Below are 22395 nucleotides of genomic sequence, written 5' to 3' on the forward strand. Positions count from 1 at the left end.
CATAAAGCCCAATTTTATTTTGAGTGGGCCCGTAAAATATTGCCATAATAACCTTTAAGTTTAAACTTTACCGTTTTTCCATTGTTGTGGTACAGAGTACATGATTAAAACATCTATATATTCACAAAACCAAACAATTACTAACAAAAATGACTACAACCTCAACATAAAGCCAATTTTAATAAAACCTTCTGGTTCAAAATGCAGTGAAACTTAGAAAAAACGTCTCCTCTGGCTTTTCCATTATGGATGTTTTTACAAACTCACCCTGACCGTGTGGCTTTGAGACTGTCTTTCATGGCAGCATCGCTGATCTCTCAACTCAGGTCTCAGTGTTGTGTCGACTATTCTTAAGAAATTGGTTTAAAAAAAAATAAAAAATCTGTTTGCTTTGAAATGTTGACCATTTGCTTGGTGGTTTGGCGGGCCAGATTGGAGAGTCTTGTGGGCTGGTTTTGGCTCACGGCCCTTATGTTTGACACCTCTGGTCCAAGCCGTAGGAGCTCGCAAGGAGGGAGTTTCTACTCGACACCTCCAGCTGGACCTGACAAGACATGACTAAGCACAGGTGTGCTTAACAACACATAGAGTGACAACACACAGAGTGAAAGATGGTTTCTAGAAGAAAGAAAAATGAAGAAGACACTGCCCTCGATTAATTAAGACTGTCGAAACATCTGTCTTTCTTTCTGCTTTCAAAAAAAGAAAAAATTAAAAAATGTTTACACATATTCCCACCTCTACCTCTGTTTGTCATCATTACTGTGAAGGCTGCTTGACAAACCAGCACATATGAGTGTGACAACATTACAATTTGGATATTGTAATAATTGTCAACAACACAGCAAGGCTTTTAAAGGAAAACTGTTCACAGAGACTCGTGGCAGGCTCAGACGGATTTTTTATTTTTTATTTAAATGTTCTTTTAAAATGTCTGTGGGTAACATTAAAGAAATCAAGTTTTATCAACCTATTTACATTATTATGTGTTTAGACTTCATGCACATAGCACAAGACTGAAAAGACATCACACTAAAACACGCTGCCGAATATATTGAATTAGAAGTCCTGTGATGGAGATATGCATCACATTTTAAGAGTCTTACCAGTACAAACTGCATATGCTTTCCAGTGCTTGTTGACATATTTCCCCAAGGTATTTTTGAATGATTGTTACCTTTCAATTTCTTTTACACCATTCTTTCAGTCTGGTGCTCATATCTAGTTGATGGATACTGGCTTGTCATCAGTTCGTCTGTTCACTCTGCTTTACCCATCTAAAAGGTATCACAGGCACAGGTAGTTGTAAAGGAGCTATTTAAGGAGACCTCTCCAAAGGACCTGTCTGATATTGATGTCCCCTCTGAACCAATTTGAGGTGTCACAGTGTCAGACTACAGTATTTCACAGCTGTGGCTCAAATAATTTTGCAATACGAGTAGGAAAGAGAGAGAAAATCACCAGCTGAGTGAAGGATGAGGAACTCATAGCCACACTACTTTAATGTGTAAAAAAATATCTCCGGCAGCAGCTTGGTCCCATTACCAGACTGTTTCCATTTAAGGTTTTGTTCTCCCTACATAAATCATGAATGCAAGTGACACTTGTCTGAAAATGTATTTTTTCTTTGTAGTGATCTTTCAGTACACTTTTCTGCAGACAACCCAGTGAACAAATTACAGATTAGATGGAAATGTAGAGATAAGCTGTTTTCCAGACCGCTGCGTACCCGCAGCGTCACCTCCATTATCTGTATCTATGTTTGTGTGTGCGTGCATGTGCACAAAAGGGAGAGACAGACAGTGAGAGAAAACAGACTCACCATACATATATATTAGTATTTAAATGAATATGAAGATGTGCAGCAGTTGGTCTCAGTAATGTCTTTCTTTTTTTCTTTTTTTCCCCTTCAGGCTGAACATACTCTGGAGATGTAAAGCTGAAACATATTACACAAGTGACTACAGTTTTACACGGGCATACTTTAGGCTGCAGAAGCTTTCAGCTGTTTACCTTGTGAGAGATTTGTTTTTGATTATTCAACAATCAGCCTTTGCAATGACCCAAGAATTTTCTCAATCTCTGTGAATTATATTTTTCATGCTATCCCCCCAATAAAAGACAACTGTTACTTTAACATCCTCTATGTTATATAGTGTTTATATACAGATCTGATGAGTATATCAGTCAAGTAGCTCGCCATGAATTGGAGCAGACTCTTCCGGACTTTTCTTATAGGGTCAGCAGCAGCATTTTGATTAATTCTGCTGTGTGAGCTATCTCACTATTTATTGATGGAATAGGAGAGAAGGTGCTATAAAGACATTCATGGCATTCTCAGTCACCCTATGACATTAAACAATACGACAGACTGCTGAAGGTCTGTTGAGACCCAGCATAATGCCAATGTAATGTGGCTAACAGACCCAGTTTAGCGCACCAATATGCACAGCTGCGCCAACGATACAAACCTGACTTGATATTCAACAGTTAATAAATGGACATCATGGGGAAGTTTCTTTTTATTTTCATTTCCTTTTTTGTTGGAGGGCAACATTATGTCATTATGGTCAGACCGTTAAGAAGCAGTCGACTGTGCACAGTTGAAATAAGGATGTGCGCCAATGTTGATATTTGTTTAACTTCTGCTTGTGTGACGTGCTAAATGGAGAAAACCCAGCTGCCTACCATTTTACCTCCTGTGGTTCGCAAATTACTTCAAATTCAAATGATCATCTGCAAACATCAGCTGGAAAGAATTACTTCTGCCTAAACAGCGTCTGCGCCTGGTTGGAGCGACAAGCTTCATTATATGTAGGCTACATTACATAATTAGCTATGTGTATATTTATAAACTTGAATATTCTTTTATTACAATAACTATTGAAAAATCGACCAAAAACAAGAAAATTAACATGAGAGGTTTAAAATATATTTATATCAGGACCCAAACATGTTCATTTGTGCTGTAACACTGGACCCTATGGAAAGTCTGTGGAGAGGTAAATCTCTCAGATCGTCTCCTTATTCTTCTCATGTGATCGGCTCAGAAGGTTGAAGACGTGTGATTGGCTGCAGAGAATTCCAATTGTTCCAAAGTTCATTTTGAAGCAGTTTGTTAATATTTATGTTCTGTACGTAGCACATAGAAATATATGACAGACCGACTATACTGGTTTACACCCTTCTTTGCTAAAGTGTGCCCACCCTGTCCACATAGCAACATAGCTTACTGAGCCATCTTCCTAATACCACAATTTTAGTGATTATAAAAAATGTTTTGCACTTTCACGATAGGGTAAAGATGACTTATACTTAAGAGGAGGTGCTTAGTTATGTCAGTATCATCTTCAGGAGTACAACAAAATGCAGGGTCACAGATCTGTCTTCTCACATCTGTAGTCATGAATTTTGTTTCATGATCAAAACAAATAGGATTTCTAAAACCAGTTAGCGGGTTAGTAGTGGGTTGAGATTGTGAGGGCAGAGTTAAGGTGTTTATATAGGCATGAGATTAGTAAGGCTCCTGGATGCCTTTTTACTGAAGGTGTAATGGACATGAGTCATGACCAACTGGATGGAGAGTCTGAGAATGGCTCATAGCCTGATGGAGAGATCATATCATTTGGTTGGACTGAAAACAAGTGAGCGCTACAAAAAAAATGCAGATTAGTATCAGTTTTTCTTCTAACATGGCCAAAGCAACCTCATGTGAGTCAATTGGACAGGATGCTGGATGAATGACACACACACACGCATGCAAGCACCCACGCACACAGACACACGCACACACACACACACAGACACACGCAGTCGGAGTAATCCCCAGTACTCAAGAGAACCACAGAAACTCCTGTTGCGAGACAAAAGTGCACAGTTTCATTTTTGAAACCATTTGTGTGCATTTATTCCACTTGAAGAGCAATTATAATCCACACTTGCTGTTTTTAACATTGTGAGCCTGCTGCAATTAATGTTCACAATTATTGTTATGCTTGAGCTTTTGTGCTGGAATATTGGTCCTCCTGTTTTAGTCTCATGGGTGTTTTTTTTTTTTTTTTTTTTTTTTTTTTAATCAACCATAACAACCAGATAAATCATGTCTTTTAAACACAGAAATCATTTTCTGGAGTATTTGCAGAGTACAAACAAATGGCCTACTTGAGGATTCAGGATTTGCAACCTCACACTGCTCTGTAACTTTCTGTTTGTGGCACATGCTGCGTTTGAATCTCATTTTCTTCAATTGGCTACAAGTGGGAACATACTGTGATTCATCCATGAAAAAAATAACAGTGGAGGCAGTTAAGAAAATAGAAATACACATGACAGAGGTTTGATAATTGCATTACTATTCACAATGTGAAATAACACAAGTTTAATCTGGATAAAATCAATTGTTTGTAGAGAACGGAAACCCACTTCACATCGACAACAAATTTGATTTCGAAACCAGCATTTGTATTTCTGTTTGTGTGATGTATTTAGTGGCAAATGCATATAGACACTGTCAATATAGGCTTCTACAGCCCAAAATAATTATAATCACAATTAAAGGCACACAACAATAACAACATTATTATCATCATCGTCATCATCATCATCATCATCATCATCATCATTATTATTATTGTTATTAAAACCTTCATGTTATACCCTTTACACAAAATGTCTGAGCTAAAATCTACTGAAGAAAAGTGTATGTAGGCACATAAAGTTATTAATGTGAGTGTTTGGTTTTGAGTGAGCTGGAGTAAAATATAAACCATTTAAGCAGCCATGTTTCAACCATTGAATACTGTAAATGGTGTAGCTGTAAAAGAACCGGTGGTTTGGTTTGTACAGCAGCACACTGCTGTTCAACCTCGGTATTTAATCTCAGTGAGAGATCAAAGATTCTTCCATCCAGCATTGCCCTCTTGTGGATTTCATTGCTTGCCTTGTCCCTCGTCATAGTTTTGCATTCAGCTGATATTTGTTCATGTTAGGGCTCTCAGTTGTGTGTGATCATTATGTTTCTGCTCCCTGTGAGTATATGTGTGTGTGGTGTTTTAGTCACACTGGCTGAAGGTAAGATTGGTTATGGAGAAGCTAAGTTAATTTACTTTTTCATTTATAGGAGCTGTTTACTCAGCATTTGCCCTATTGGGTTCTGAGAACCTACAAAGCAAAGGTTTGCTTTATTCAAAAAACTTTAGTAGCCATTCATTTTCTTAGTGAGGCTTTTGAATCAAATTATTTGTTTGAAATGTATTGTGTTTGTATTTTAATCTTTACAGACTAGTCCAGAACTGTTTCTTAGCTTCACATTCAGCTTAAAGGTTAGGTAAGAAAAATTCCGTCTGGTTCAAGTTGTGTTTTTAAAGTTCGGACTGGCATTGAAAAGTTGTGTTCATTGTTATGCCTAAAGTTTAACAGCAGAATGTGTTGGACCCTGGTTCCCCAAGGCCACAGCTGAAGCAGTTATGTTGGATCGATATAATGTGGAAAAAATGGAACGTCTCCATATTGGCTAACGTCAGTAAAAAGAACGGATGGGACATAACCCAATATTCTTTTATTGATTTCAAGAAAGACTAATGCATTTTATCAAGGTTTATTTTTACAGACCAACACAGAACGCTTCTCTTTACACCTGAAAAGGTTCCCTTCAGTTTTGGCATACCAATCATACCGATGCACCAGATACATCAGACAACAAAAAGTAGCAGGCGAATGGATGTGCTATATTTTGACAGAGAAAATATAACGTTTTAAAATAATGTCGGATGGAAATGTGGATTACAAGCTGACGATTTTCTAAATATTCAAGTTTTTAGAATCACCTCAATGCTAAATATTTAGCCTCACTACATTACTGTAATCCCTAGTGTTACGTATGTTTACATGATCTTCAGTTTTTGGGAGAAATATTGAGAAGTCTTTTTGAAGTGATTTTTAAGTTAAATACAAAGTTTTTCAATTGATTAGATATATTTTTAATGACTAGTAGAAACCTGTTGGATTCACATTGAATATTTGGCTCACACAAGAAGAGGCATTGCTGGCATCACACCAGGAGAGTAAAGACAAGTTTATAAATGCAACTTTATGAAATTGTGAGATGCGTCACAACCTGTGAATCTATTACATTTACCTCACTCTGTGAGAATTCACGATGTTAAGTTTGAGTACTCTCCAATGAAGCTAGTAGTGGAGATATAAAAAACAACCTATTATTTACATATACAAAGCATAAGTACATACCAAATTAAGACAAAAAATATCTTTACATTTTTCTTATGCATACTTGACATTTTGACAAATTCAATTCATGAAAAATTATAGATTAACAAAAAGTTATAATATGTCATAATGGTCGACATAGTTGGTTCCAAAATGGATAGAAATGAGTCTCTTAGTTTATTAGTTGAAACAGCATTAAGACAATAACTGGTTAATATTTATGTTATCAACAGTTTTGAGAAAAAAAAACCTGTTATTCACATGCTTTAAAAAAAATGTAATCAGTTCAACCCAAGAAAAGATGCACTTGATTATTCTTTTTTACGTAAGATCGATTAAAATACTCAGAGACTGCGCAGTGTAGAACAGTCATTATGTTGCAATAACTTTAGATCTGTCATTAAGAAACTAACGTTTGACTTAGAAAACTAAATCCAAATGATTAATAGAACTAATCCATTTCAAAAGATGAATGCAGAATTTTGGCAGCTCTATCCAGAGAAGAAAATGTTACTTCAGACAGGCCAAGGCATCCTCCTGGGTGAGCTTCATCCACTCCACGGGTATCTCTGCAGGGTCCCGCTCAAATTCTTGTGCAAACTTCTCATTAAACCTTGCCAACACATACCTGTGAATTAAACCATATTTTGTTCAGGGGGCAGATATGAACAAAAAAACAACAATAAGTATTTGAACAAAAATAATACAATCTGTAAACATGTAAAGATAATTATTTTGAAGCGAGTCATAATCAAGCATACATTACCTCCAGTAATCACTCGTCTTCTGGTTGTTTTGGTCATAAGTGGAAGAGATCCAGTCTGGATAGAGACCATGCAGGTTGTTGCATGTGATGGAATCCTGGTGGTCCTTGTTGTGGTCTGAGTTTCCGTTAGTCATGCTTACAGGACCACCGATGTAGGACACAGAAGATGGATCATAAGGCAGCATGCCTATGGGCCGGTGGAGTAAGGCCTTGTGCACCTCATGCCCTGCGTCTTCGTCACAAGGGGCTTGACAGAGTGGACATTTCTTGTCACAGCCTCGAACTTTGTCAAACAGGCATTCCTGGGGCTGAATAGAAAGGGAGTCAAGAAGCTGACTGATGTCCACTTTTTGGGAAAACTCCTGGACAAGATTTAATCTCATTATAGCCAAAAACTCCATCAAATATTTCACAAAACAGTCCCATTCTGTCGTGAAACTAAAGAGAGGCCCATTGAGTGAGGCCCTGTTGACAACAACATCTCCGTCTCTCTCTAAAGTCAGACACGCCATCTCTAGCAGAGGTTTTGCATCAGTCAGCACTCCACTGCCTCCCTCTGTTGTTTGGCTTACTGCAGCAGATATCTTTCCAACTATTTCTCCAAGTTGCTGTTGCCTCCATATACTTATGTTTGTTGATTCAGAGAGGTGGGCCTCCACGGTCTCCTGGATCTTCCTCCGTCGAAAGTTGTCAAAGGAAGTCAAATACTCCAAGAAGCTTTCAAAGTTGTCATCTTTAATCAACTCCTCCAGTAAGCTTTGGTGGATTGCTTGTGGGGACTGATACTCTTGGTTTTTACTGAGTATCTCTTCCGCAGTATTTGTACCCAGTGGTCTGTTTACGTAATCCAACACTGTCGGTTTAAAGACCATTGAAGTGAATGTTTGGGCCAATCTCTGACACTGGTCTCTCTTCCTGAAGTTGTACATAAACTCTGCCGAGTGCATGCTTTTGGTTGCACTGATACATGTCAAAAGTTCTCTGTCCTTAGCAAAGCGGTCATGTAGTTCTTGAAAGTCATGGCTTGCAGCGTTACAGAGATAAACTTTCAGATCCACTTCAAAAACAGATCGGATTTCCAACGAATTGTCCGCCAAAGCTTTTTCAACACTTTCCAGGAGTTCTGTAATGTAGCTGTCAGAGAAGTCTGCTAGTAAGCTGCATTTATTTTCTACAAACTGGTGGTATTCTTCTATGATATTGCATGCCAGCTCTTGAGCTTTCACCCTCTGTACTCGGTTGTTGTCTTCAAACATGTGTTTTAATCTGCTGCGGTATCCGAAGTGCTCATCATAAACTTGGAAGCCATTGGTCTGATTTTTGCCAATGGAATCCAGCTTTTTTATGTGTTTGTGGAGTCCACGGTTGTTTAGATTCTCTCTCAGAATACCTATCACCCTTGCAGTAATGTCATCAGCTTCTGAAGGCCTGAAGTCAAATATGGACAATGCCTTAGTCCACACAGTGTCAAATTCTTCTTCCAACTCTGTATCTAGAAAAAGGACCTTGGTTGACCTGCTTTTCTCTAGTAGTGCTTGTAGCACAGACTCTTGTTCTTGTTCCAATAAACCCTGAAAGTTTTCCAACTGTGTAGAAGAACAGTGGCTCTCACTGATTGTTTCCAGCTTTTGTACGATCTCTTCAGTAACTCTGTCTTGAAGGTTACACATATTGGTGGTAAGGATTGGCCTGAATGTTTCAGCATTCGATTTGAGAGGCTCGTTTTCCATCAAACAGGCTTGTACTTCTGATTTGATTTTGCCCACCTGTGCTTTGACTTCCTCTGTGGCTTCACCTTTCAGCTTGCTCAGGAGCTCATTTTGGACAGTCGCGTCCAAAGCTTTCACCTTTGTGGCATAGATTTTCTTAGTTGCACCTATGAGCCAAAGTTCCATGTTTTCTAGAAAGCTTATGTTCCATTTTGAAAGCTTTGTGCACAATAAAGAAAATGCTAAAGCAATGTCAGTGTTTTGCAGATCAATGGAGAATGATTCTCCTTTTATCATATTCCAAACATCAGACAGCCGTTTCATCAGGTCAGGCAAACTGGAGGCTTCAGACTTCGCAGCAGACTTCTTCAGTGCTTTGAAAATTGTTCCCTTAAGCTGGAGCACTGCCTCACTGTATTGTGGATCAAGTGGTTCGGAAAGGGTTGCATTTAACCAAGGTCCACTGATACATGCAGTACCACTTGGGTCCAGTGCAGCATTGCCTGTTCCTATGCCATCACTTTCCAGCTGCAGCATCTCAGAAGTTCGCCCTAACTGTGAGGCTTGTAGTATGCTATTTATGCCAACATCCTGGACCAGTAGTTCACAAATCGGCATGGAGCCACACTCTTTATTGCGGAGAAGAGCACTGACAATAATAGCAATATTTGTTTCCAGCTCATAGTCACCATGTGAGGAAATGTTATGCAATAAAACATCACTCAATCCTATTGCAAGTGTGGCCATTGTGCTGTCGTGGACCAACACATTTTCATTGTCTTTTGGGACTGAGCAGAGACCCTCCACATCAAGTAACAAAAGAAAATCACACTCCATGTCCTCTCTGAGATTATGGGGAAGACAAAGGAGAAGCATGTGCATCCCTCTACTAGATCTTGTCTTTCCTTCATGGTATTTCACCCCAAACAAAGCAGAAAGAGTCTCAGCATTCCTTGCATGGTGTCCGCCAAGGTTGGTCAACACTCGGGTCCTGCACTGTTCCTTAGGTAGGCGGCGTTTGAGCTCTGCAAAGACACAGTTTAGCCAGCAAGCTGGAATATTGTTAGCGTCTCCGTCCATGAGTTCAAGGGGGACCCCACAGAGAAGAAGGTCAGCAGCTAGGCTAGGGAGTCTCAGCACATTCTGACTTCCACTGCCGGGATTGACATGTGTCAACTCAAAGATCAAGCCCATTTCACGCAGGAAGTGCTCGAGCCCCAGTGAGGATGGATCAAGGTCGAAGGGCTCTAGCTGTAATTCAAAGGAAGCCTCAAGAGACGCTTGTTCTTTGAAAGAAGAATCTGCTTCTGGCATAGCTAATGTCGCCTCCGGTTCATCCGGCTGCTTCCTGTCGTGGCTCACAGTGCCATTTTCCTCAGACTGACAGAATTGGCTTTCTGAGCATGATGAAGGAATTTGTTCATTACAACCTGGTGTGGTTTTAATGTTTTCAATGTTTTCATTTGGAACTTTTTCATTTGATGCTACATCTAATTCTTGCATTATGACTGAGTTATGCGTTGACTGAAATCCTTCTTTGTCTTGTGACATTTCTGTACTCTCTTCTTCAGAAACTTGGAATTCAGTGCTTTGAGGCAGCACATCCATTTCCTCTTCAAATGTTGAATCTGTACAGAAACTGTCACTGCCTTCTGAGTTCTCATTGACACAGTGTTCTTGTTGATCCAAATGTTCAGGTGTTTCATCAGTGTTTTCCACATGCAAATACGCAGAAAGCTCCCGTGGACCATTATGTATTGCTGTTTGCATGAGGGAAAGCTTCAGCTTGACCCAATTAAGAAAATAAGTCCTTCCGACTTTATCTGCTGTGAAAAGAGAATCAGTGAAAATCTTCATGGCTGGAGTCATTTTGTAGCTCCTCAACTCAACCAAGACATCTTTCTTTTCTTGTTGCAGTTGAAGATCGATTTCTTTACCTTCTCTTTTCTGCTTACTCTCCTCTTTTTCTAGTTGAGACAACCTGCTCCACAAAGGTCCCTGTAACGGAAGTTGTTTCATCTTAAATTCAGACGATCCCTCATCTAAACCTTTCAAGACTTCATCAACTGTGATCATTGCCTTTTTACAGACTGCGCCTTCATCCACATTCAGACCTATCTCCACTGCTAATTGTCCAGCTGCCTCAAGGGTAACAAGTTTCAGTTGATCTGGCAGCAGGTTTTTCAGGCTGTTACACAGCTTGTTGGCCAGTTCATTCTCATTCAAAGCTTTTCCTGAAATCACAGACCCTCCAGGCAGGCCCATGAGCTCTTCGGGGTTTTGACCAACAAATCCAACGACTCTGTTTTCATTCATCTCGGAGTCTGACAGGTCAATCACTATGAGCTTGCATGGCATAACCTTGCAGGATAAAAGAAGTTGTCTCTCCTTCTCCCTAAGATCTCCACAAAAAACCACAACGACAGACGATGCTTGACAGAGAAGGTTGAAGCAGTTCTCATGTGCACTGGCGTCACCACGTAGATTAGAGATTGCCATAGGTACAGGGAGATTATCTTTTTGGATGTCTCCACTAGGCAAATACCATCCGAGCTCTACCAGACCGTTGGACAGTCTTCGGGGCAGCTGCCCGCCATCCAACCCCTTGTGGAGAAATGTTTCACTATCAGATCTGGGCCCACTCATGATACGGTTTAGTACCTGTGACTTGGAGATCCCACAATGACCAAGCTTTATGCATGAAACCATTGGCATGTATGTGCTTGCCAAATCTCCCTCTTGGACTTGGTTGTTGTCATTCACAGAGTGAGCCAACCACCGGCTGACAACACTTCTCAAAGGCCAAAGAAGAAAGTGACTGGGTTCATCTGGATCTATGTTGGGAAGGACCAGAGGTACAGCAAACTGGCATTGCATCATGCGCATAGTCATCTCCTGCTGTAGGAAAGTGTTGGAAGACAGAAAGACAGCTGTAACCAGATCAAGGGGGTTGACAACAGCCTGGATTTCCTCTCTGGAATTTTCCCCGGGGGACTTCTCGTCACTGCCCACATTTTGTAGAGTTTTGCAACAAGCACTCCGGGCATCTTTGCGAAGTAGCCAAAGGCGCTGAAGGAAAGATTTTGGTAGTTCCTCGGGATTAAGAGCAGTTTCGCTCTTCAACGTCCAAGTGCTGATGTCTAACATAGAGGCGGGATCCAGAGGTGTTGTCCAGTAGGTCTCCAGACCAAGCTTACGAAAGACCTCAGTCTGAGCATTCGCCTTTAGAGATTCTAATATGGAAAAACAAAAATACAAAAAAATCTTAGTCCAGAGCATATTTAAAAAAAATTATATCATGTTATTGAAAGGAGTACATGAAATGCATTTAACATAGTGTCCAAAATCTAAAAAACTAACAAATAAACAAACAAACAAAAAAAACCTTTACTGTTACATTATACTTAAACTCTATATATAACAGCACAAACACACATATTGTCCTTTCTATTTCAGTAAAAAGCACTTCTCACTCCTAATAACTACTCAGTACTTTTGGGCAACAGGGAACAGCTGCACCTGGAAGTCAAACGTCAATGTTTCACAAACAAAGCGTCTCCTGCTGCCAGTAATATCAGAATCTACTGTTGCTCCCACTGCCCCAATTGTTATCAGTAAATACACTATCAAATTCAGCGACGCCGTCCTTCTGTGCTTAAATCCACTCAGTCTAGCTCACAAAATTGATGTCATTTTGCTTCCAAAGCAATAAGAGTCACGGGAGGCCACTGAAGTGATCAACCCAATTTATTTCTGGTCTCCTAAAAAAGGAGTTCAACTTGTCACCATATGTTTTCCTTGTAATATTTGTTTTTAATCATATTTACTTTGGGAACTGAGATTTTGGGAAAACTATTTTTGATACTAGCCTGTGTTTGCAACCATGTGTTTTAAAGATTACCCGAAGATTGCAGAATATGGGCCAAAGCTGCTTATCAAAATAAAATCAAAATTAACCAAACATTTAGGCCTGCCTCTGAGCCTCAAATGATAGGTGAGCATTTTCCCATTTTACATTGAGGGAGATATTATTTAACACAAAATTATTAAGGTTTCAAACTTTGTACCATGTTGGTAGTTGAGTACTCGACAGCAGTTTGGTATATGTTGGTTATTTAGCTGTGGTTAAACTATTTCATTCAAAGTGCAATACAGTACATTTCAACTGCACGAAAGTGAAAAATAATCGAAAATGCACATACTTTTCTTCTTGCTGCTTGGCCTCTTGGGGACTTTCAATGACATGATAAATCCTTCTGTGTATGCCGACTGCACTTTAAATGAGTTATTCCGCTGTGGTCAGCCACATCAGTAAAATATCCAGCGTTGACAGGAACCCTGTGATTAAATATAAACAGCATTATTGGCATTTCATCCGGCGCAGCAGTAAAAAGCCTCCTGAAAACTAAAAACCATCAACACCACATTCAGTCTCCAGAAGAAAAAAAATCCCCTTCACTTACAATGGATGTGCTGTCTCAAAGGACTCTGTGGAAAGTACGGTGGTGCCAGCTTTGTCCGGTATGTTATCTTTCTGAAAGGCTTTAGTAGAGCAAGTCTCCACAGCCTGTTCTTTTGCTTTTCACTCTAATAATAAAATGTGATCCATGACAAAACGAAGATGCTCTGCTCACACGATACCTATTCCTCTTACAGCTCAGCAACCTGCCAGAAAGATAAAATACAGCTTATAGTATAAAATTGCTTTGAAGAAGCACAGTTCTGAATGTTTTCAATGCACACCGGCTGAACATATTGACATTGTTGTCATAATGTTCCATTCAATGCCCGATAACAATCATGAAAATCTGATACAAGATGGGATCTGGTGGCTGCACTGCCCATCTTCGATTTTCAGCTTCTGCTTAATTTTTTAAAATCTTTTGATCCAACTGGCATTTAACTTCGTGAGTTATTTTCCAAAAATGCTAGAATATAAACACCAGAGAGAAACTTAGTCAAGAGGCAGTGAAATAAAATAATGAACAAATGGAGTTAACAGCAGCAGTAATAGTATGGAGGCTTACCCTTATAGAGTTATGGACTTGTATCGGATCCAATATGCCTCTGAAAGCATCCTCCAATTATCCTGACCTAATTTCATTTAACCGTTCTATTTAAAAAATTTAACTCTGGTGTTATTGGCAGTACCTTTTTTATAACTTTTAAATTTGGTCCTTTACACTATAAAAAGTCAAAAAGATGACCATTCCAATCATTTATTTCAACCTCTGAAACGAAGATCATCTCTGTGTTTGGTTGTACTGCTGTATAATCCTGGTGCAGGTTAAAAGAGCTGACCTGCTCTAAATAAAGGTTTATTCCAAATTGTTAAATGCTTCATTGAAAAAAATAAATTTCTCATCACACGCTATATCATCTGTTTCAAAATCATAGCTGGAGTATTTTAGAAACAAACACAAACTATCAGTAAATTCATAATAAAAAATTGTGTTTAAATTTTTTTGTCTGTTAGTATTCTTAAGTATGTTTTAAAAACTTCGTTAAACAGTATTGAATAATTGTAATAAGAAAAAAAATGGGTGCAGACTCTTTCTCTATGATACTGAAGCATTCTACGTCACAGTTATCTCAATGTGCAGATGTTCAAAAACGTATAGTTTCATCAGAATCATAATGTCCTTACCTATTTGTTCCCTTGCCCTGCAGAACAAGTCTTTCATATCACCTGAGCTTCTCCACCATGAGCGCTCTTATACGAGTCTGCTCAGCGATAAAAACACATTCCTGCACTTCTATCTAACCCCGCAACCACAGAATGAGCATCAGTCCTACGCACACAGGCTACCAGCACAGGTCGGGACACACGTAGACAGGAGTAATGGAGTGACATAAGTGCGATTGTGCAGAAATTCTTCACATGACAGACCTGACACTTTGATCTTGATAACGGTGGCGAGTGTCAGCCTTTCACTGTGCAGCCGAGTGAAATGTATTCACAGGCACATGCCCAAGGGATTATCACTGGCGTGCCGGGGTCAGAGGCGAGGCTTCAGACAATGACGCACAAAAACCCTTAGTCATGTGTGATCTCCAAGATATGGGTGTATCTGATTATGCGGAGGAAATAGCTGGTATGGCCTACTGATGCCGTCTTTTATAATATGATCTCATCCTTCAGTCTAACAATTGTGGTCTTCTCTTCAAAATCCGATAAAAGTGTAGTGTGAACAATGTACTGAAGGCATAACATTAGTCAGCCTGTGTATTAGTACTGTTTATTCTACATTTTGTTCATTTATCTATGCGGGTAGATCATTTTAAAATGTAAAATACTCATCATCCAACAGGACATTGATGTCTATGAACCAGGTGCTCTCTTCCTATTACAGTATATGCAAATTTGATTGGCAAAGTTCCACATTGTAACATAAGCTAAATTAATACTTAAAACTGGAAACATGTATACATGTGAAATAAACAACAGTACAAAGTCAACAGGATAAATATCAAGAACAAAGAATGTAATTCATGACACAGACTCATAGATGTGGTTTAAAACACGAGGACGGCCTATTAACTAGTTAAATCAAATGCCTGCAACGTAACATAAATACATTTCTTTGAGAGTTTTTCGGGGTGTGTGGAATCCATAAGGCACAAGAGCAGTCTGTGATTGTTTTCCTGATTACATCACTATTACAGATTGTGCAAGTATAATCAGCAGGCAAGACGTTTTAACTGGAAGGAGAACAAGGCCGTCGCATTATCGAATTATCCATACAACATTCATAGGATGTCTTTGCTGTCCTAATGACAGCAAATCCCTCATAACTGCAGGGAATGTGATGGCACACCTGACGGATAAGTGTTGGGCAGAGGAAAAGATTACTGCTTCTCTATTTCGGTCCCGCAAAGCTCTTTAGCAGCCTTACCCTCATGTGTCAGGGACTGCGAGAATAAAGTGTGCATGTGTGTTTGTACCTGAGGGACTCGTGTTCGTGGAAATACTCGAACCTGTGTTCAATTGGGCAGGCCGAGAGCAGCCCTTGCTGCATTGCTGACTGTTTGGAGACTTTGTTTCTGTGGACTTAAACATCCTTTCAGCAGGACTGAAGACATTGACCGAAAAACCAAGAGGAACTTTGAGGATTAATAGAGTCACAGAAGAAATAGTGGTCAAGATGTTGATCACCATGCTAACAGCCATGTACGTGATGGTCAAAGTCGTAGAATCGGTAAGATGATAGTTATTTCATTAATCAGCAATAGAAATAGGAATTGAGCTTTTGGACATGTACGTAGAGCTCTCTATACGTATGTGCCTTTAATATAAAAAGCATTTAAATCTTCAGTGTGGCTTTCTCAGCAAGTACCATTATAAGTGATAAATAAACTCGTCATGCTATAAAAGTAAAAAAAAATAAAAATAAAAAATATACACACAAACCGTACTGACAGCATTTAAATAGTATGTCATTACGTAATTCGTTGTACGCTCAGCTTTCACTTTGTCTCATGCTATCTCCCTGTTAACTGATGATGATATTACAACAACAACAACAACAAAAAACACCTCTACCTTTGTTAAAAGCAGAAAGGGCAACGGCACAGGCCAAAATGATGAAAAGCAATTGTCTCCCCTCCTTGTTCTCGCTGTAGAGTTCTAGCCATCTGTAAAGGGAACAACATTTTATCAGAGACCGACAACAGAAGCAATTTTTATTTATGGTGTATTTTTTTTAAAAAGAAAAAGAAAACAGGGTTTACACCTATAGCTGCATTCAGTAATACATGTCTACAATGTGTGTTAGTAAGTATGTTTTTTATGTTTGTTTTTTTCGATGATCCTTCCTCTTTGGGGGTTCCATTTTTAATTTCATTGTACTTGAACGTTGGCAGTAACAACATTTTATTCTCTTATCAAACACAAACAGACCCCAAAGGCCCCTCACGCCAGGAGTGAAATAACAATGCCACTGTTTTCCCTCTTTGACCATTGAATACTCCCTTTTTAACACCTCCTTCTTCTCACGTGCAGATAGGGGTAAGGTTTTCACGGCAAGAGGACCCTTTGCCTTACATGGTGTCTCAGCCTTTGCCTTGGCAGATTCACTCCGTGTCACACAGCCGGAGGAGCAGCAAAGCAGAAGAGGTTAGTTATCACAAGAAGTCGTTCACACGAATGATGTTGATGCACCAAGGCAATGCAAATATAACTGCATTATGCACATTTACTGCACTGTAATGTCTTCTGCTTGTGTGGCTGGAATATTTCACCCAGAAATGAGCTTTTGTAATCCTTGTTGATCTAATGGCCAGACAGCATGTTGGGGAGCTCAGCAGTCAATCTTGACTCAGCATGTGAGCGCCTAAGCTGATCACATGTTCCATGATGGCTCGTGGTGTCTCAGGGGAGGACAGAGCACAAAGACAGACAAATGTGATTTACAAGGGCAGATAATACTTTTGGTGCCTCCACACTTAAGTAGTATAAGCAGGATAATGCAGTGAATATAAAATTCATTAAAGCAGAGTTCTGTATTGGCGCCAGTTAAACAACGACCTGAAAGCTCTTTGCGAATCGATACCAGCGACTCAGTAAATCTTTCTGCCGAGATCAAGGCTGTCCATCACTTCACAGAAATGTGGCTGTCCCGAAGGCTTTTACTGTGTACTTCTAAATATAAACAGCACATTGTAGTCCAATCTGAGATGCACACTTGTACTTAAAAGATATGTATTGTAGTTTTCTTGTCACATTTAGTTGCAGGTGCCTCTATAAAAAAATTTTTTTTATGAAAATAAAAAAAACTTCATGGTTTCATCATTTGCTCTCATATTCACAATGTATGAACTAAGACGTTTCCAGTATTTTCTAAATTGTTATTTGAATTCATCTGGTTAAAAAATAAGAAAAACAAATACTGCAAGTTTGACTTTTATGATTTGGGACCAAAAATGACCAAGACGTTAAAAAAAAAAAAAAATAAATAAATAAAGTATTTTCGTAGTTTGAATGACATTAAGCACAACATGGTACTTTTTTTTCTCCAAGAAGGTCATGTAGTTTCAGGTATCCAATATGAAGCGTTGACCTGTGGAACTTTGTAAAGGTTGAAGCTGGCAAACAAGCAGACACAAAGAGCTGAAGCATAGCCAAAAGAAAACACTCTGAATTCAAGCTTGACCAAATGCCTTCTCGCCAAACAGTTTGGTTTTTTTGGGACTGGCCACAGTTTAATTTCACCTTAAGGCCTTTGGTGAAACAGAGAGTAGACCTCACTGACAAGGTCAGTGAGCTGGTGTGTGGGACTGAAAAGCAGGCAAACAGCCAAAACTGGCAGGTAAGCATACTAAGCTGGTCCAGAACTCCACTGGCTTCCCTGCCGCCGCTCTGCTTGAGCTGTAATCCCAATCAGGGGGATTTGTGTTTGAGGTCATTATTCTGACTGTAGATAGAAAGGACACACACACGCACACACACACACACACACACACACACACACACACACACACACACACACACACACACACACACACACACACACACACACACACACACACACACACACACACACACACACACACACACACACACACACACACACACAGGTGCAGCCACACACACACACACACACAGGTGCAGCCACACAAGCCACGTTCGTTCTCTAAGTGCAGCAGATTTTATGCAACACGCTGCAAGAATTCCACCAAACGTGTGCGACTGTCTCTGTTGCGTGTTTCTGATTTTTGTCTTGTCGGTTGGAATGTGAACTCGGTCTCATCTGAGTTCTCAATGATAATGCATTGCTGATCGTTTTCGTACCGAGATCTGATGTGTCGTGTGCAAACTTGCGTGCTTGGCCTTTTTTTCTTTTTTTTTTTTATCTCTGCATTCGTGTTTATCAGATTTAAAGCACTTTCTGAGACTCGTCATCTGTTTCTTTTACAGTTCGAGGGCCTCCGGAGGAACAGCATAGGCGTGTATAGAAAGAGTAAGTAATGAAGATGATGCAGATAAACGCTGGCTATTTTTCTGCTGAGACGACTGGATTGCAAACTTTGCACAAGAGCATGATTTGAACAACCAAATCTGATTTAATATGACTTCAATCAGAAAAATAGCCCGCTAACGTAACAAAACATGTTTTTTTTTTTTTTTAAACTCAATCACTACTACAGAGTTTGTCTGCATGGCTATTGCCTCTACCACTCTGGCTATCCCCTGTGTCATGTCGTGCTCAGACTCCAACGCCAGCAACGGGACGAGTACTGTGCCCGTTGTTCCTCCGCTCAGCCCCATCGAGGTTGAGAAGGCCGCTTCAACCATCCAGACCCATTTCAGGAAGTTTCAACAGAAGAAACAGAAGAACGGAAAGTAGATGGACGGGGAGGGATGGAGGCTCTGCCGCAGAAGGTCTGGGAGACAACAGAAAGCAGGATGGGTGTGTGTGGACTCACCACAGGCTGGATGAACTCTGGTGCACACAAACGCAGATGTGCACACATATATACAAATGTACATACATTCATACTTAGAAGAGCTTCCCAGATGAGATGTGAGAATAACCAGTAACATGCAGAATACATTTCAAACACTGCTTTTAATACTCCCTTTAAATGTCTTTGTGAATAATAAATGTCAATGTGCTGTCTGTCTCAATGATCTGAATGAAAGCTTGTTGTATTGACTGTGGAGTGGCTGTGAGCATGGTGTAATGTTAATACCATATTAATACCGTTTTGTGGATATAAATGTGTACAAAAGACTATATGTCATCATTGTACTTGCAAAAATGTTGACATTTTACCAATCAGATTCAATAAACTCAACTATCACTTTTGTGCTGTTTCACTGCGGCATGGTGCCCTCTAGTGTTTTGATTAGGAGCTGAATCATAGACAGAACTGCATGCTGGGATACTTCATTCATAACGTAAAAGAAAACCCCCATTAAAGTTTAAAGAATACTGTATATTCATCTTTAATCAGCTGGATGGAGACACTGAAGAAAGTAAGTGAAGGTATCCTGATAAATTACAAAATTAAAATAAACACTATAAACAAAGTTATCACAAATGTACATTTAGAACAACACTTTTGTGTTGACAGAGAAAACAAATGTGTCATGCGTTAAGAAATACAAACAAATGTGAGAAATAGAGCTGTCGATCAGCCAAGTGCAAGTCGATTTCACATTTCACAATAATCTAGATTCATCCAGTATTTAGCGCCCTCACCATTTATCTGATACCAAGTGATTTTATGTTGACAAATAGATTTTAAACACAAATCCAATCTTACACGAAGCAGCTCATAACATCGTCAAATAGAAATTAGGAAAGGGTTGTTTGATGAATATTGAATTCCAAGTGATAAAATATGAACCGAAAAATGTAAAGTGGGCCTAAAGCTTTTATATGATGTGTTTGTGTGGGTTGCATGAAGAGTGAGAGTGCACAATCACCCCATGTTCATTAAGTTGCTTAGGGTCTAAATTATGTTCAGTTTGCTGAAAGTTACGAACAAGCATTTCCAGAATGGCTCAATTATTCAAAGATGGAGGGAAAATTGGGCCTTATCGCAAAATGTGCAATGTTTTTAGCGTCTCTCGCTTTCCTTCCATTTTTAATTGTGTCTACATTCATAAGAGCCCAGTGTCACTCACAAAAGAAGAGCCAATCAAATTACAAGGGAAAACATTATGCAAAGCCTCGCAGACCCGTGTTAGAATCTATCACCATGAATAATGAAAGTATATACCCGTGTGGTTATGTAAGTGATATACACATTATAATGTTTCAGTCTCTGGCATCTGTCCAATCAGATTGTTCTGTCATACCTGGGGGTTGTTTAAAGTGAAGGTCAAAAGAATTCAGTTTTATTCAAGATTCCATCCTTACTTCAAACAGTTTGGTTTTACTTTAAAGATTGAAATAATGTCTGGAGTAAGAATCCAAAGAATTCAGGTGTTGTACAAAGAGTCCGTTTTGACAAGTAGACTATTAAGAGGCAGGGTCTTCTTTAAATAATCAATATCTACATTTTAGAAAGAGAACTCACTCCTGTTTTTGCAATTCCTGACGAAGTTTAAAGGTGCAATTCCTCTATCAGAGGAAGAAAAAAGAAGGAAAAGAAAATGTTCTTACATAATTTTTTTTTCCAACTCTGTCTGTGAACATGACTGTTAAGACAGACAATATATTGAACACATTAACTTTAATTCCACGAGCTGCTCTGTGCAGTCAGTAGAGCTTTCCTCCTTTGACCAGCTCAATCTCCAGGTGTTGTTCATCTGGCTTTAAATGATTGCAGGCAGCAAAGTGGGAGCAGCAACCACTAAACCATCATCCAATCATATGGATTTGAATTCAGCCTAGAAATTTGTTCATCTGTGAACATTTCAAAAATATAAAGAAGTCCAAGTACATTTTTAAACATTTGATGTTGATGCCTTTTTTTTCTTTTAGAAACTCTATTTTGGACAGTGCGCCCTCCAGTGGACAAGTTAGAAATAGCAGTTACTTTTCTTAGTATTTTTTAATTTACTTATTTTTTTTATACATTGAGAATTGACATCGTGCCATGTTTGACACCCCTGGTCTAGTGTAACCTTCAAGTTATAGTAGAATCCAGCTTTTTTTGAGAATCAGGTTTTTGACTTCATGGACATTTTCTTTCACAATTTTGATGCACAGCTTCACAAAGCCAACGGGTTGTTGTCTTGTTTTGTTTTAATGAATTTTTAATATTTTCCAGAAACAGTTCGCAGATGTTGATTTTTGACGTTAGTTAATAATAATAGTAGTCTGACAAAAAGGTGAAAAAGCCAACAAATATATTGTCCTTGTAGCTTTAATTTGAAATGCTACACATAGTCCTGAAAGAACAGACAATGTCATCACAGTTTATAAAAAGATAGCTTTATTGCACAAGGTGTTGAATACTCTTTTTTCTGTTTTTGTTTGTTTTCATAGAAAAGAAAATGTAGAGTTAAACACAAGCAATTGCAAATTGAAGCAACGTTTTCCCATAAAAGTTTCAAGGAACAACCTCTGATTTTAAAATGTTTTCATTAACCATCCCCTTTGTTTAATAGTTCAATTCACCGTTTCCCTTTTTTCTTTTATAACCAGCAAAAAATTTTCAGAACATGCAATGCTGCTGTCCCTCCCCGCGAACAGTGGAGTACTTAAATAAAACAATGTGTAAATTAAGCAACCTGTGAAAAAGGAAAAGAAAATAAATAAAGTTTTCAAAAGGAGGAGACACTTTCCTGGTTAAAAAAGAAAGAAAGAAAGAAAGAAACCTATATTGTTAACTATGCATGGTCCACTCTGACATGTTTCAACCTGTCCATAAATCAAGATAAAGCATTGTCTGTATAATTCTATAATTTTTCATTAAGTCCTCTTCTGTTTCATTACAATAACTTCAGTTCAAAGTTTACATTGTGCCCTGGTTTTTAGTGAAGATGTCGAAAATAGTACTCATTTATACAAAACACTTTCCTATGTACACAAGTCTTCTATTATGGAGTAGAAATTATGTTGTATAAGGTGGGCCAAAAGGGTACAGTGGGGGAGGGGCGGGAGACGGAGTCGGATTGGTTGACTTATGTGGTAAAAGTCGGAAAAGTAGGGACATGTGAAGTTGGCCTTACAAACACAAAGCAAGTCAGTTTGAACATATGTTGTTTTAAGGAAAAATCCTCCAATGATCATTTGAAAA

At 39.0% G+C, this 22395-nt stretch overlaps 2 protein-coding genes across 4 annotated transcripts; one reads left to right on the forward strand and one right to left on the reverse strand.

Moving 5' to 3' along the window:
* Positions 1-5543: 5543 nt before the first annotated feature.
* gvin1l2 (GTPase, very large interferon inducible 1-like 2) lies at positions 5544-14387 on the reverse strand. The gene is made up of 5 exons (XM_080459896.1): positions 14348-14387; positions 13164-13365; positions 12903-13038; positions 6992-11933; positions 5544-6853 (listed from the first exon to the last, which is right to left on the reverse strand). Exons 3-5 carry the CDS (start codon positions 12943-12945, stop codon positions 6736-6738), a joined length of 5103 nt encoding a protein of 1700 aa, XP_080316022.1. The 5' UTR covers positions 12946-13038; positions 13164-13365; positions 14348-14387; the 3' UTR covers positions 5544-6735.
* Positions 14388-15520: 1133 nt separating this feature from the next.
* On the forward strand, positions 15521-19626 carry LOC308107597 (uncharacterized protein). 3 transcript variants are annotated; one of them, XM_080460008.1, is made up of 4 exons: positions 15521-15899; positions 16703-16816; positions 18617-18659; positions 18910-19626. In XM_080460008.1, the coding sequence occupies exons 1-4, from the start codon at positions 15846-15848 to the stop codon at positions 19044-19046; spliced, it is 348 nt and encodes a 115-aa protein (XP_080316134.1). In that variant the 5' UTR covers positions 15521-15845; the 3' UTR covers positions 19047-19626. The 3 variants fall into 3 exon arrangements, with proteins under 3 accessions (XP_080316134.1, XP_080316133.1, XP_080316135.1); XM_080460007.1 differs by having other exon boundaries at positions 15603-15899; positions 18847-19626; XM_080460009.1 differs by having other exon boundaries at positions 15648-15871; positions 18847-19516.
* The last annotated feature ends 2769 nt before the right edge of the window (positions 19627-22395 follow it).

The sequence above is a fragment of the Lipophrys pholis genome (genome assembly GCF_963383615.2).
Source record: "Lipophrys pholis genome assembly, chromosome: 3".
NCBI lineage: Eukaryota > Metazoa > Chordata > Actinopteri > Blenniiformes > Blenniidae > Lipophrys > Lipophrys pholis.